The following is a 14,941-nucleotide window of genomic DNA, read 5'->3' as shown; positions in this document are numbered from 1 at the left end:
AGTTTCTTAAGTAGCTCTTTGGGCCTCTGTCCTACCACTCTCTCAAGGACAGAGGACTTCAGTGGCCAGATCAGGATGCAACAACTCTAGCTCAGCAGGAGCTTTTATTCCTACCATATGCCAGGCTATGCAGAACTAATCACAAGCAAATGACAACTAGGGTCTACCTACTGCATAGCCTGCTCTATCCTCCTGGCTAAGACAAGTGGGCATGGGCCCCAAAAGAGCAAGGGTTGTCTGAGCAAGGGCAGATTCCAGATCTGAGCCTGATATTCCCAGGAAACCGTCCCCTCCCAGCCTTCCCCGCCCAACCCAGGGCCACAGAGAAGACACTCACCAGGTAAGCAGGACTTCCCACAAAGGCTCCCAGTGCCCCAGCCACAGCACCTGCAAGCACAGTCCCCCCTGGTTGCTGGGTGAAGCCAGCCTGGCATGCCAGGCTATAGCAGTAGAAGCGGACACCATTCATGAGGCCTTGGTAGAGAAGGCCAGCAGCCAGCCCCTTCTGCAGGCCCCACAGGCCATCTGCACGGGCAATGGCTGCAGCAGAAGACACAAGGCCCCGGTAGGGCCGTGGGTAAGTGCCTGGGGCCTGCAGCTCCCCTTGCAGCTGCAGACGAGTCTTTACCACTTCCAAGGGATTGGTGAACACGCATGCCAGGCAGCAGGCTGAGGCACCCAGCACCAGGTCCACAGTTGGGGTCACCATATCCCCTGCATCCGTGGCAGGAGCCATCTCTGCCTGGATCAGCCACAGCACAGGCCATAGGTGGCCGTGTCTAGGCTGTTTGCACCCATGTATGGCCGCAGGCCTGGGGACCGAGGGGGCCCCGTGCCATCTCTAGAGGACAGATCTGGTCAGTGACTGGAGGCCCATGGTCTGTCTTGGAACTCCACCTGTTGTTCAGCAGACTGGGGCTGTGGGAGTCTGGCCACACCCCCTCTGGCTCGGGCCAATCCCAGCTGCTGCAGGCGAGGCGGGCCTGGACCCTGGGATCTGGAGTAAAGGTCACCAGGGACTGGAGGGAGAGTGGAGCAGGAAGAGCCAAACTAGGGGAGGGTGCTCCTCCTTGTCCTCTAGACCTCTGTCCCATCTCTAGTCCCTGTCTGGCTCCAGCTAAAGCCCTGGGCATTTGGCAGCTTGGCCCTAGGCACAGGCTACCTGCACTGACCAGCAACTGTCCCGTCTCTGCATCCGCCATAGCCTGTGTGAAATCCTCAGTCTTCCAGTCTGCTTCCCTCAGATTATGGCTCCGTTTCCTCCCTCCCTTCCTTCCTTCCTTTAAGTTCCACTTAGTTTTTAGTTTCTTTCTTTCTTTCTTTCTTTCTTTCTTTCTTTCTTTCTTTCTTTCTTTCTTTCTTTTTTTTTTTTTTTTGAGACAAGGTCTATGTAACTTTGCTATCCTGAAACAGCTATGAAGACCAAAGTGACATCAAGGTACAGAGATTCACCTGCCTCTGCCACCTAGTGCTGGAATTAAAGGTGTGCACCACCATTCCCACACCCAGCTTTTTATTTTAGTTTGTGTGTGTGTGTGTTCCTGGCTGTCCTGGAACTCACTCCGTAGACCAGCCTGGCCTTGAGAGATCCACCCTCTGCCTCCCAAGTGTTGGGATTAAAGGTGTGGCCACCACCGCCCAGCTTTTATGGTTGCTTTTCCACAAGAGGTTATGTAAAGGAGGACCCCAGAGTCCCATCGATGAGGTAGGTCTCATTTCCAGACTGGCCGGGACTCAGCGTATAGCCCAGGCCACCTTCAAACTCATGCCAATCTCCAGGTGCCTCTGCCCCGCAGCACCTGAGGGCTGGCAGTACAAGCAGGCATGTCCATGCCCACTTTTACTTATTACTTGTTTATGTATAGGGGTGTTTTGCCCACATCTATCTCTGTGTACCGGATGTCTGTGTGTACCGGATGTCCGTGGAAGCCAGAGAAGGTGTTTTATCCTCTGGAACTGGAGCTACCATGTGGTGGGTGCTAGGAATTGAACTCAGGTCCTCTGGAAGAGTTCTAACCAAGAACAATTTCTCCAACCCCGTTAATCTTTCTTTCTTTCTTTTTTTTTTTTGAGACAGGGTTTCTCTCTCTAGCTCTGGCTGCCCTGGGACTATGTAGACCAAGCTGGCCAGGGACCACAGAGATCCACCTGCCTCTGCCACTTGAGTGCTGGGGTTAAAGGTGTGTGACCATGCCCAGCCAACCCCATTTATGTCAATGCATATATATATATATATACATACACACACACACACACATATATGAGACAGGGTCTCACTAGATAGCTTAGGCTATCCTGTATGTGTACATGTTTATGTGTGTGTGTAAGGGGATACACACAGGATATAGATGTGTATAAAGGTCAGAGGACAACTTCTTTGGGAGCCATTATTGAATAAAAAAAGGGTGGTTACTTGAACACAAATCCTGCTCCAGCACCAGAACAGACACTCTGGACAATGGGACGAGCCACCCCAGCCACACTGCACACCTACTCAACCCAGTGCACATACTTACAACTTTACAACCACTCATTTCTAGAGTTTTCCCTTTCCTATTTTCGATTTCAGGGAATCAGACTGTGGAGAATGGTGCTGCTGATGAGGGGAGGAGGGGTCACCGAGCATGACTCTGGTCTCCATTGGGGGACCTGATGTGTGAAGAGCCTGCTTCGAACAGCGCCTCCCACAGAAGAGGTCCACACCCTCCTCAATCCCCAACTCTAGTACCTCAGCCTGGTTCACCCAAAACTGCAGAGTCCTTGGGTGGGAGGGCTGGAAAGGTAAGGGCCACTGTGAAGAGTAACCTTTGTGGCTCTAGGCACTTCCTTAACAACCAGACCACCAGGCTCCCACTTTTGGCTATGTAGTAAACAGAAAGGCGGGTGTGTGTGTGTGTGTGTGTGTGTGTGTGTGTGTGTGTGTGTGTGTTCTGGGCCTCTATCCTCCAGGCAGTGGAACCATGGAAGTAGCTGGGGCATACCTGGTTCTGATTCTTCTTCTTTTTCTCCCCCCCGAGACAGGGTTTCTCTGTGTAACCCTGGCTGTCCTGGAACTTGCTCTGTAGAACAGGCTGGCCTAGAACTCACAGAGATCCGCCTGCCTCTGCCTCCTGAGTGCTGGGATTAATAGGTGTGCGCCACCACTGCCCAACTCTGGTTCGGATTCTACATGGCAGTTTGTTGGGCACAGAATGGACGATGAAGATGTTGCAGTGGGGAACCCTCCCTCCCCATCTCACGCCTAAAGAGGGCCAGTGACAAGTCTCAGCAATATAACGTCAATTTTATTAAAAAAAAAAAAAAAAGACAAAGTCCAATCCATCTGACCCATCCCCAGAGGGATCCAACGAAGACCTCAAGAAGGGCCAGCTCTAGCCAGGCCTGGGTCAGTCAGGTGTCAAAGAGCCCAAGCTCATGGGCTCTGCTCTCCCAGGCCCTCTCCTTCGCTCCTGGCAAGAGGCGCCAACGGATCCCTGGCTCCTCCAAACTCTGTTGTACTTGAGGGAGAGGAGAGGCAGGGCTGTGGACATGCAAGGCCTCCCGGCAGCCATGAAGGGCTGCTGGCCGGGCCCAGGCCGTGTGAGCAGGCCACTGTGCACGGGGTGGATGTGTCAGAGGAGGCATGCACAGCTACCTAGTGTTCCCACTTTCCTGCACAGTGAGGACTGTTCAAAAACGAACAAGAATGGCTGGGTACTCACAACCCCCAGGGGGCCCTGACCATCTGCCCAGGCCCCTGGCCCAGGAAAAGATGGCACGCCCGCCCTCCTGGTCTCTTTGCTCCCCTTAAGTGGATGCTATTATTCTCAAGGCCACCCCGAGCAGATGGAAAGGACTCGAATGGTGGCCCAGGGAACACCGTGTGTCTACAGAGCCCACAGGGCTCAGACCTTCGCCCCAGTGACCTCTAGTCACTCCCCGTTGGGCAGGACACGCAGAGTTCTAGGTGCCCACTCTGGATCCCTGTCTCGAGCCACACTAGTGGTTCTGCCACCCCAAGGCAGGAGTGGGCTGTAGAGGCCTGGGGACACCTGAATCCGAAACAGCATGGTGGCACACCACAGTGTACATGCTGCCCAGACACGCCTCAGCACCAGGGGTCCCGGGAGGCTCTCCCTCGGCACAGGCTGTCACTTCGCTGCCAGGCGCTATGAATGAGGCTCAGGGCATCTTCGAATTTCTGCTTGATGGAAGCTTCATGAATTGCCTTGTGAGGGAGGTCTACCTGTGGCGGACAAGCAGGAAGCATAAAGGCTGCAGGCTGCGTTCCCAGGAGCCATGGAAAACCTTTAGGGCCCTACACACCCCTTTGGGGACATCGTCCATGTTGCGAGTTTCTCTTTTGCTTTGTTCGCAGAACCCAAGCTCTCAGGTCTACCTGGAATTCACTAGGCATGTTTCTATCCTTGACTGTTCTTCACCTCAGTGTATAGCTCCTCCAGAACCACAGCGGGCAGGGAGCACATGTGTGCAAAACAGTACCTCTCCCTGGGTGTGGTGTGATATGGGAGTCCCCTATGTATGCTGTGGATACCATTGGTTAATAAAGAAACCGCTTTGGACCTATAGCAGGTAGGTGGGGAAAACTAAACTGAATGCTGGGAGAGAGGAGGTGGAGTCAGAGAGAAGCCTTGTAGCTCTGCTGGGCACAGACACTGGAAATTTACCTAGTAAGCCACAGCCTTGTGGCAATACACAGATTAATACAAATGGTTAAATTAATATGTAAGAGTTAGCTAATAAAAAGCTAGAGCTAACTCGGGAGGCAGAGGCAGGCGGATCTCTGTGAGTTCGAGACCAGCCTGGTCTACAAGAGCTAGTTCCAGGACAGGCTACTAAGCCACAGAGAAACCCTGTCTCGAACCCCCCCCCCCAAAAAAAAAAAAAGCTAGAGCTAATGGGCCAAGCAGTGATTTAATTAATACAGTTTCTGTGTAATTATTTCAGAGCTGAGCAGCCAGGAACCAACAAGCGACCTCCTTGCAACATGGCCATAGCACATGCTACCCTGGAACCAGAGGCAAAGGGTTCCCTGTGAATTCCAGACTAGCCAGAATTGCACAGCAAGACCTTGTCTCTACAAAAAACAAAAAACCCAACCCCAACAAAACAAAAAACAAAAGCTACTACCTCTCTAGGGCTCTGGGGAAGAGGAGCTCCTGTCTTGGGTCTCACCAGGCCCCATTTTTAGCTTTGACAAACTAGCTGATATCGGGACATGCCACTCTGGCCCTAAGTTTCTGTGTCTCAGCAATGTTTGTGAATTGCTGCCCCCAGAACCCTGCAGGTGAGGTCAGGCCCCAAGAACCACTAGGTACCTACCTGGTAGATGGCTTTCCACCCAGAGCTCAGGGCAGTCAGGAAGCGGTCCAGTTCAGAAGTACAGCTCAGATAGATGACCCAGGGTTGGAGCAGCTGTGGGCTATCCTGGGAGAACTCCTAGAGACAGCAGGTCCTGGGTGAGCATGCATGGATTTCCTTGGGCAGGGCCTGTGCCCTCGTTCCCACCCAACTCACCAGGATGCAGTACTCCTTGCCCAGTTCTGTGGAGATGGCACTGATGTCAGCCAGCCTGGCTGTGCCCAGGGAGCGGAAGAAGCTGGTTTGGCAATCCTCATGGCATGTGAAGAGGCGGTCCTCGGTGATTACCAGGCAGCAAGGGATACAGGGGCTGGGAGCCACCCCTTGGGGTATGACCTGGATATTGGCAGAAGGTGGGAGAGGCAACCTGTTTCTCCGGGGTGACCTGTACCAGGAATCCCCTATCAGACTGTCTACCTTAGCAGTGGAGGGAGAGGAGGGAGAATGGTTCAGGCTACAGTCCCCTGAGCCTGTGCTCATTCTTGGGCTGTCCCCTGGACACTTACTCCTTTGGACACGGCCTGGCAGAGATGCTGCATCCAGTCAGCCATCTCAGCCTCGCTGTCGGCACTGAGCTCCAGGCAGGGCCGGTCAGCCAGAATGACCTGGAAGGCGTGGGGCCGATCTGTGGTGTTGGATCTCCGGCAGCCACCGCACTGCTCCCCCCTGGGCCAGAGGAGGAGGGTGAAATGGCAGGTGAGGAGGCTGGAGCGGGAGACCCTGGCGCTGGCTAAGGTGTGCAGACATCGGGTCCCGGGCCCTGGTTCCAGGGACACTGACGTGTGCTTAGCAACCCCACCATTTCTGTGTAACAGTTTTGTTTTGTTTCTTTTGAGACAGGGTCTCATGTAGCCCAGGCTAGCCTGGAACTTGTTATGTAGCAGAGGATAACCTGGAACTTTCTGATCCTCCTGCTCCTACCTTCCATGCTGCATTAAAAGTGTCCCACTGTTCCTGGCTACATGACAACCTGTATCTCCAGAAGTGCCAAGAGCCCTTGGGGTACCCCAACATAGCCAGGTGAGAGGGTACAAAGCCACTCACTGCACCTGCTCAGACCCAGGGGTCACTCATCCGCTTCCTCTGCAGCCTGCTTCTCATTGGGTGGGGCTCCCTTCTCTAGGCAAAGGGTGCCTCCTCATTCATCCTGCCTCCATGGCTCCCTACAGTTTGTGAACCCCAAGACACTAGGGGGCTGCTGGATAGCGGAGAGAAGGGCAGAAGGACAGCAAGTTCTCGGCCTCGGACTCAGAGTGGACTCCAGACAGGACACCTAGCCACGACACCTGCCCCGTACCCTTTTCCTGGGACACTTACCCCATGTTCACGGAGAGCAGGGGAATGACGTCAGTGCGGTCAGGATACTGGTAGAGGATCCCGTTGCTGTAGAGTCACAACACAGTGAGGTGAGGCCTGGCTAAGATGATCCCAGGGGTCCCTTATAAATTGGCTGGGAACCAGGGACCTGCTTCCTTCCTTCCTTCCTTCCTTCCTTCCTTCCTTTTCTTTTTTTAAGGTTTGGTTTTTTAAGACAGGGTTTCTCTGTAGCTTTGGAGCCTGTCCTGGAACTAGCTTTTGTAGACCAGGCTGGCCTTGAACTCACAGAGCTCCACCTGCCTCTGTCTCCAGAGTGCTGGGATTAAAGGCCCGCTCCCCCCGTGCCCAACTTGACCTGCTTCCTTCCTTCCTTCCTTCCTTCCTTCCTTCCTTCCTTCCTTCCTTTTCTTTTTTTAAGGTTTGGTTTTTTAAGACAGGGTTTCTCTGTAGCTTTGGAGCCTGTCCTGGAACTAGCTTTTGTAGACCAGGCTGGCCTTGAACTCACAGAGCTCCACCTGCCTCTGTCTCCAGAGTGCTGGGATTAAAGGCCCGCCACCACCGCCGGGCTGGGGTCTGCTTTCTATGGGAGGGGTTATAAAAGGAATCTGAGAGTGGCTCGGGAGAACACTACCCCTTCCTGGGCACAGTTGAAGGTCTGTCATCAGGGTTTCGGGCATCTGGGAATCTGTGCCCTGAGAACTGGCTGGACAGAAAAACTAACCCCAAAACACTGTGGAGAAAGGAGGCATCTGCCCCTGGGCCTCTCATGCTAGGGACCTGACATCCCCTGGGCCTACCGCTGCGGGGGTTCCCACCTGAGCACCACGAAGCAGGTCTTCCAGTGTTCCTTGCCCAGATAGGAGGTGCCAGCCTTGTAGTGCAGCACACCTTCTTTGGTGATGGTGCCCTCGTGGGGTGAGCACTGGCAGGGGACAGGGCCCAGGGCCTCGTCCATGGGGTCCTCCCAGTGCACGAGCCCGTAGAAATGCACGGTCACGGTGGATGCCTGGGGGTCGGCAACAGACAGAGCCTCAGCTTACCATAACCCAGCCCCAGGGACAGTGAGAGCAAAGTAACCTCAGGACATAGCCAAGTGGGCAAGAGGACGGCCCAGGAGGAAAGCCCTCCCTGCGAGGTGACTGAGAAAGAATATGGGCACCATTTGTATTATTCAGACTTAATCCAAGGCAGGCTGAGGTTGGCCGCTGGAGTTTCCTCCCCAGTCACTGACCTCACATTTGGATTCCTGGGCGACAAATTTGGCCAATGCCAACTTTTCCATGGTGGCATCAGTCAAGATGCTAGGGTAGGGTGGTTCCCGGCAGCCTTTGATCATGGCTGACTTCAAAGATGCCAAGAAGAGCCTGTGTGGGGAGTGCGGTTTGTTGTCAGAGGCTTTGGGAACAGGTTCTCGGTGGTCAGGACTTTGTCCTGAGAACTCCTGGCCCAGAGGGCTAAGAGAAACTAGGGGCTGAGGATGCTGGAATCAGGGCAGTGGTGGACCCTGCATCCCTGGATGGTGCCCAGAAAAGGCCTGACCATTCCTAGTGTCCAAAGGGCCCTGGATTCTGAAAGTAAAGAGAGACTAGCCAAAGTGTTGGCCAGTAGGACCTGACCACTCCGGTCAGTACAGTTAGGACCTCAGCATATAATTCTCTGTCTGTAGTCCAGGGCACACCCAGGACAGTAGCCTGGCTCCTGGGTCTCCCCTCCCATTGGACCTCACACCAGCTCCTTTCCTCTCCATGGGTCCTGAGGGGCTGAGGTCACCTGGGCTGACAGGAGTCAGATGGCCAGTGACCGTCGACTTCCCTGCCTCTGTAAAGAGACCACAGGCTCTTAGGGGAACAGTTGGGTGTCTGTTTTTACCCCTAGCTATGCCCATGGCAGATGTTGTGTCCCCTGTCCTGTTGAGGGGGGGGGAGCTGACACTCACTCAGCCAGGGCCACATCAGCCGTGTCCAGCAGAAACTGCTTCCTGCGGTTGGTGCAAACCAGCTTGATGGTCTGTTGGTCAAGACCAACCTGTCAGAAACCACACAGGGCTTGGTCACTGCCCAGCATAAGGGGCAGCGTGGCCAGATTGAGGGTTGGCTGGGATCAGGAAGGGAGAAAGCACACGTTTGGGGTCACTACTAGGAAGGCCCCTGACCAAGAAATGAGGTCTCTCATGAGTTAGGGAAGATGTCAGAGATCAGAGACACCTTCGCACTTGACTCTTGTCTCCCGTGTGTGCAGAGGCCTCTGGATGTTGATGCCCAACCCAGGATGGACCTTGCTCTGCAGCTCTGAGCATGGGTGGCCTGAGAAGCCGCATCCCTAGGAGGATCCACCCACTGCAGAGTCTGCACTCACCGACACATAGTCAAGTTCATTGTAAGAAACGGCTTCTTCCACCAGGTATGGTTTCTCCGTGGCCCCTGAGAGAGGAGATGACAGCACCCATTACCCTGGCTGGTCTTTTCCCCTTCCCCAGCCCCCTCCATACCCAGCAATAGTGGAGCAGAATGACAGACTGGGTGCGGGTGCGTAGCCCAGCTAGCAGTACCTCCCTGGGACACCTTGTCATTAGTATATGCTTAAATTGGGGGCAGGGGGCTGGGGAAGGGGAACTCAACCCCACCCTCTCTGGCCTGGGGTGGCAGGCACCTTTCCGAAGCAGGTAGACGTAGCAGTCTGTGAGTAGCACGTACAGCAGCTGCAGGTTGCCCTCCATGTGCCCCGTGCTCATCCGGATCATCTAAGTCGAAGCAAACGGGAGTCAGCTTGAGCTCCTTCCCTGCCGGACTTGCATGCACACTGAGGAGTGTGGGTGTCCCAACCCGCCTTTGCTGCGTTGCGCGATGGCTCCCCACTTCGGGGACTTACTTTGAACAACTGCTCTTCGTTTTCTCTAAAGACATGGATCATCAGTAGGAGCAAGTGATTGTTGTCTACTCTGTGACAGACAGGGACAAGGGTCGGGAGGAGCGGTGTCAGACGAGGGGTCAAAAGCCTTTCCGTCTCCCAACAGCAGGCTAGACCTCCCATCCCTGCTGACCTGGCAGATCCTGCACCAGGTGAAGACAGCCCTCACCTGAACTCGGAGGGGTGAGTCATCTCTGAAGGGCTCCCCTGACCCTCATCTACCCCAGAGTCCTCAGCGCTGCTCAGACACGGACTGGGCTGGTCTCGCTTGAGCTTGCAAAGAGCTTCCTGGGTTCCGAGTTCAGGCTGGGACACAGGTTCAGGCATGGGCTCCTGGCAGGCCAGTGGCAACTGGGTGTCCTGTTCCTGAGGCTCTTGCTGCTGAGCTTCCTCTTGCGAGTCCTCTAAGGGCTTAGGTGCCTGTCCCTCTCCTCTTCCTCCTTCCTCTTCTTGGACAGCAGTCGCAGGGCTACCAGGAACATGCAGCGGTTGGCTAGGCCCTGCAGGGTCATGGTGGCTGCCACCTGCTGCAACAGTACTTGGACTCTCGACCGTAAAGCGGTAGAAGTCCATTGGGGCTGGAAGCCCCTCACTAAAGTCGCCAAATGGTGGTTTCTCTGGGGCCTCCCCCGGAGAGCCGGTCCGAAAGGACTGATCTGGGGGATCAATGTGGGAGCACCACGTGCTTGGGTCCAGCTGTCCATGGAGCTTGTCAATGACCTTGCTCAGGGGCTGTCCCAGGCACTCCATGGAGGTGTCCTTCATCTCTGGGATTAACAAGCCCATCTGGCTGAGCTCGGAGTGTTCACTGCTCTCAGCTGCACTGCTGGGCCCCTCCCCTTGCTCCTGCGGGGAGGCAAGTGCAGTAGCTGGCAAGTCCCGCCCCAGGTTTGGGGTGCCCACAAGTCCGTCACCATCCCCCTGCCTAGAGGTGGGGTGCAGCGGGCTTGCTTCCTCGTCCAATTTGGTCTTTTTCTTCTTACCAATTTTCTTCTTCTTGGTGACCCTGCGACAGCAGTGACAGGAAGTTAATGCTTTAGTACCCACTGTGTACAGGCTGGGTCAGAGTGGCAGTTCGGAGGGTATATGGCCCTGGGCAGTACAAGGTGAGAGACCTATGGTGCTGGCAGAGATGGGTAGGAGGGACAGCCAAGAGAGGCAGGAATGACTCCTGAGCAGGTCTACAAATTCTAGCTGATAGAATTGAGGTAGCAGCCAGGCCTGCTGGTGCAAACTTATGGTCCCAGCACTTGGGAGGTAGAGGCAGGAGAATTGTGAATACAAGGCCTGCCTGGGCTACACAGCTAGACCCATCTCAAACACAAAAAGTGGGGAAAAAAAAAATCTGAGCTAAGTTAGGCCCGGGAGCCCAAGTCTATAATCTCAGCACTAAGGAGGCAGAGGTAGGAGGTCATTTGAGGCAAGCCTGATCTACAGCTGAGTTCCAGGCTAACCAGGGCTATTTAGTGAGACCTTGTCTCAGAAAACAAAATAAAGCAAAACAAGCCCAGCCGAGCTGCCACGCCTGTCCAGGAAGCACACCTGTCCAGGCCACGGTTAGCTGAACCGACGACTGTACTCAGTGCTACCCCTCAGGATGTGATCAGATCTTTCCTAGGTACCACGGGGGATAAACCATGTGCTCCGAAGGGCCTCCCAGTTACTGGGTCTGCCATCTTGGCTTTGCTCCGAGTTTCTGGGTCTGCTGTCTTGGCTTTACTCCGAGTTTCTGGGTCTACCGTCTCGGCTTTACTTGTTGGTTCTAAGATGGCTGAGAGGGCCCAGCTAAGATACTTCAGGGCTGAGTCTCTTAAAGCTCCTGTGTACTTTAACCAACCTGAACAAGAGTGTGTGTGTATGTGTGTATGGGGGGGGAGAGAATGTGCGTGTGTGCATGCATGTGAGTGTGTGTGTGTCCCAAGCCCAGACCCTAGGGAGTAATGCTCCTTCCTCAGGCCAGCAGGTGTGATGGGATATGGGACTTCTTTCCTCATATGATGGGCTATGGAAAGCTGTCAGAGTAGGCCCCAGGGAGGTCAGAGAGCTGAGATGGTTCTGCTCAAGCGCCCCCGCCACTCTCCTTTCCATAACTTTGTCCATGTGTCAAGGACATGAACCAAGAAGCAGGCTTGATGAGAACCAAAACTAGAGATCTCAGAATGTGTGCTGACTTCTTAGCCCTGGGAGGCTGGGGCAGGAGGATGGCAAGTTTCAGTCCAACCGGGGGTTCACACATATATAGTGAGGCCCTGTCTTACAAACAAACCTAACAGAGCAAATACTCATTGGAAAGGTGGCGGACCCCAAGGTGGTTTCTGGTCCTGGCTGGGCTAGACAAAAAGCCCAGAGGCCAGGCAGCGATGGCTGCTGCCCAGGCCAGTCCCTCCAGGGCTTACTCCAAGATGGATGCTTGTGTCCCTCTCAAGGGGAACACTGACCAGGTAATGGTGTCAAAAGGGGTGCTTCTGAGAGGTGCTAAGGCCACGGGGCAGAGCCCTCTGAATGGGACCATGGTCCTAAAAGAGAGGTGTCTCCATCCTGACACCAGAACACACTCAGACAGATATGTGTGGACATAGAGAAGGTCCTTCTCCCAGGGACTGTGGGTGTGGCACCCTCACCTCGGCCTCCAGAATAAAGATCTGATGTGGCCCCGTGAGATGGTGCATATCTTTAATTCCAGTACTCAGGAGGCAGAGGATCTGAGTTTGAAGCCAGTCTGGTCTACATAGTAAGTTCCAGGGTGGCCAGGGCTACACAAAGAAACCCTGTCGCGGACCAAAAAAAGTCCCCCCCTTCTGTTATTTCTGCCACTGTCTCTGCACTTGGTTAAGGAAGCCTGCCTGGGACAGATCCTCTGATCCCTGTGGCCCCAAACCGTACAAGGTGTGAAGGGGATGCTTCTTAAGTCTCAGTGATGTCCTCTGCCCTTGGGACAGCCCCTGTCTGCCCTGGATTACATGGCGAGCCCAGAGGTGGACGCTGGGCACTAGGTGCTCACCCACCTTCTCCAGGCCCCTCCCTGCTGACCTGATGACTTCAAGCTCTGTACAAGCATCTGATTGGTCTGGGGTCTGGGCCTCTTCCTTCTCCTGAGAGGTAGCGTGCACAGGGGTGGTGTCAGACGATGACACAGCCTCGGGCTGCTCCTCATTGAAGGGGTTATGGCGCTGGGTGGGGCTCTTGGTGGATGCCTTGCTACTGGTCAGGTCCGAGGCAGTGGAGCGGGGGCCGCTGATGGTATCTGTGAGGTCTCCATCTGTAAGGACAAAGAGACAGGATACACACAGCCCATCAGCTCCCAACTGGGCCCCAGAGGATGCCTTCTCTCAGGGGAGGTGGCTGAGTTCCTCCCAGGGAAGCCTGACCACAGTGGCCCTAGTTCAAGAGCAGCAGCCCCAACCCATAGGACATGCAATTGATGCTTTGGGAGCCAAATGATGGGGATGCCCTTTTCTCTGCCACTGGGAGCCCTTAGCGCTCACACTTAGCCAAATTCAGTTAAGGGTCCACAGTGTGAAACAGCTTCTAGACCTAAGCCCTGGCCATGGTGACTGATGCTCCCAGGGTGGCTGGGGCCCCAAGAGCAGACAGGTTGCCTACCTCCTAGGATAACCTCAGAGCCCTCTCCTGTGAGGACTGGGGGTGCCCAGCAACCCCTCAACACCACTCCTTGTGCAAAGTGATACCGAAAGTCCTCTGCAAGCCCTCTCCCCCCCAGACAACAGGAAACAAACGAAGCAAGAAGAGAAGAGACAAGGAAAATGAAAGCATGGGCTGGGGAGGGGAACACAGGACCCAACACCACAGAGAACAGTGACAGACAAACCAGGGACAACAGGATAAGATGCAGAGAGGAAGGAGTGCAAGGGGCTGCCCCCCAAGACACTTTGCAGGCTCTTGGGAGGATATTGACTTTTCTCCCCCAAATCCAACAGCTCTCCCGGGGGACCCCTCTAAGAGCGAGCTGCCTGTCAGTGAGGAGCTGATCTAACTGGCTTCCTCCACACCCATCCGTTCTAACTAGGCAGACGGGGAGCAGCATCGTGGCGAGTATAGGGGGCCACTTTCCTGGTGGCAGATAGGAGCTGCCCAGGCAGAGAGCTGAGGCCTGGGACCAGCCGGTGGGACCGCCTGGGTGATGGCAAGGCCACTCGTACTCTAGCAGTGCACATCTCGCTGGCATTAGCTGTGCGGAAGGAGAGGAACACGCTTCCCGAAGCACCCCAGAAGTGCCGGGACTTGATGGCTGACACAGTACTTTGTTTCTCTTGTTTTAAAGGTCTGTCTTTTCTCATTTTTATCTTTTTGATAAAAATGGGGGGTGGTCCTCACTATGTAGCCCTGTCTGGCCTGGGACAATCAGCAGTCCTCCTGCCTCAGGAAGGGTCAGAAGAAGGAAATCCCGCTTTCTGACCTCACAGAGGCTCCCACAGGGCAGAGATTTCTACCCGTGCTTCCCCGTGCAGCTGCTATGGAGAGGTCATGGGAGTGAACACAGACCCCAGGATGTGGATCACCCTACCCAGACCTGCTCAGAGTCCCAAGTTTGGATTTGCAACCCCCACCCCCACTCAAATCTTGCTTTCTTCCAGGCTCAAGGAGACACTAGGGCCTTAGCTAGGTGAGTTGCCAGGGTGCTGAAGAACTCGGAGAGTCACTGCTGCCATGAATATAACCTTGCCTGGGTCTGGCCCGGCCTGAGCAAGCTGGGCCATTAGTTCCTGTGCAAGAACTACCACAGGGCTGGAGAGGTCATGGCCTGCCTGTCAAGTGATTGTAAAGTGTGCCAGGAAAGGGTTAGTGGTTAGAGTCAGAGGTAAAAACCAACGCCGACAATATGCTTCAGAAGAGGCCGAGAGGAGAAAGGATGCTAAGGTGGAATTCCGGGTCTCACACTACCTGCACCCAGACACACTCCTCAAAGCTACCTTCTTGGCCGAGCGACACAATTTACCTCTCAGTGTTGGAGCCCATGTCTCTCCAAGCTAAGCTAGTTCACACTCACATGCCATGGGAAGCATGAGCTCTTGTCCACTACTCAGAGGTCACCCTCAGGGGGAACCCCACCTCAGGCAAGAAGGGGTGCCTGGGGCAGGAGCTCTTTGGGTAAGGTGTGTTGGATAGCCTTAGATTTAAGGAGCAAACATTTACCACATCAAACAGAGACTCTACTTGGAGTAAGTCCTGAAACCTTGAAATCTCTGTGTGAATTTGTCCAAGCCCAGGCGTGGGTCACAGGCAGAAAAAAAATGCCCCCACAATGCTGATGCCCAGAGGGCAGCATAGGAAATTGAACCGCTTTAAAAGTTCAAAGAGAATCTCCTTGCTGGAAGCTTTCACACTGACTAATTTA

The 14,941-nt window shown here is 54.5% G+C and overlaps 2 protein-coding genes across 3 annotated transcripts in view; both read right to left on the bottom strand.

Moving 5' to 3' along the window:
• Slc25a34 (solute carrier family 25 member 34) overlaps window positions 1-892 on the bottom strand; it is a 4,530-nt gene extending 3,638 nt beyond the window's left edge. Inside the window, exon 1 of the mRNA XM_005352895.3 lies at window positions 338-892. Within this exon, the coding sequence (XP_005352952.1) occupies window positions 338-736 (399 nt within the window). The 5' untranslated portion in view covers window positions 737-892. The remainder of the gene's footprint in view (window positions 1-337) is intronic.
• Window positions 893-3,264: 2,372 nt separating this feature from the next.
• Plekhm2 (pleckstrin homology and RUN domain containing M2) overlaps window positions 3,265-14,941 on the bottom strand; it is a 43,213-nt gene continuing 31,536 nt past the window's right edge. For both annotated transcript variants that reach the window (XM_005352894.3, XM_005352893.2), the window contains 13 exons: window positions 12,616-12,844; window positions 9,755-10,591; window positions 9,547-9,616; window positions 9,328-9,418; window positions 9,034-9,098; window positions 8,615-8,703; window positions 7,910-8,042; window positions 7,494-7,684; window positions 6,679-6,744; window positions 5,868-6,027; window positions 5,518-5,697; window positions 5,323-5,439; window positions 3,265-4,225 (listed from right to left, as the gene is read on the bottom strand). In XM_005352894.3, the coding sequence (XP_005352951.1) occupies window positions 4,088-4,225; window positions 5,323-5,439; window positions 5,518-5,697; window positions 5,868-6,027; window positions 6,679-6,744; window positions 7,494-7,684; window positions 7,910-8,042; window positions 8,615-8,703; window positions 9,034-9,098; window positions 9,328-9,418; window positions 9,547-9,616; window positions 9,755-10,591; window positions 12,616-12,844 (2,366 nt within the window). In that variant the 3' untranslated portion in view covers window positions 3,265-4,087. The remainder of the gene's footprint in view (window positions 4,226-5,322; window positions 5,440-5,517; window positions 5,698-5,867; window positions 6,028-6,678; window positions 6,745-7,493; window positions 7,685-7,909; window positions 8,043-8,614; window positions 8,704-9,033; window positions 9,099-9,327; window positions 9,419-9,546; window positions 9,617-9,754; window positions 10,592-12,615; window positions 12,845-14,941) is intronic.

Source organism: Microtus ochrogaster, chromosome 10 (assembly GCF_000317375.1).
Source record: "Microtus ochrogaster isolate Prairie Vole_2 chromosome 10, MicOch1.0, whole genome shotgun sequence".
NCBI classification, from domain to species: domain Eukaryota; kingdom Metazoa; phylum Chordata; class Mammalia; order Rodentia; family Cricetidae; genus Microtus; species Microtus ochrogaster.
This window is presented reverse-complemented; position numbering and strand designations above follow the sequence as displayed.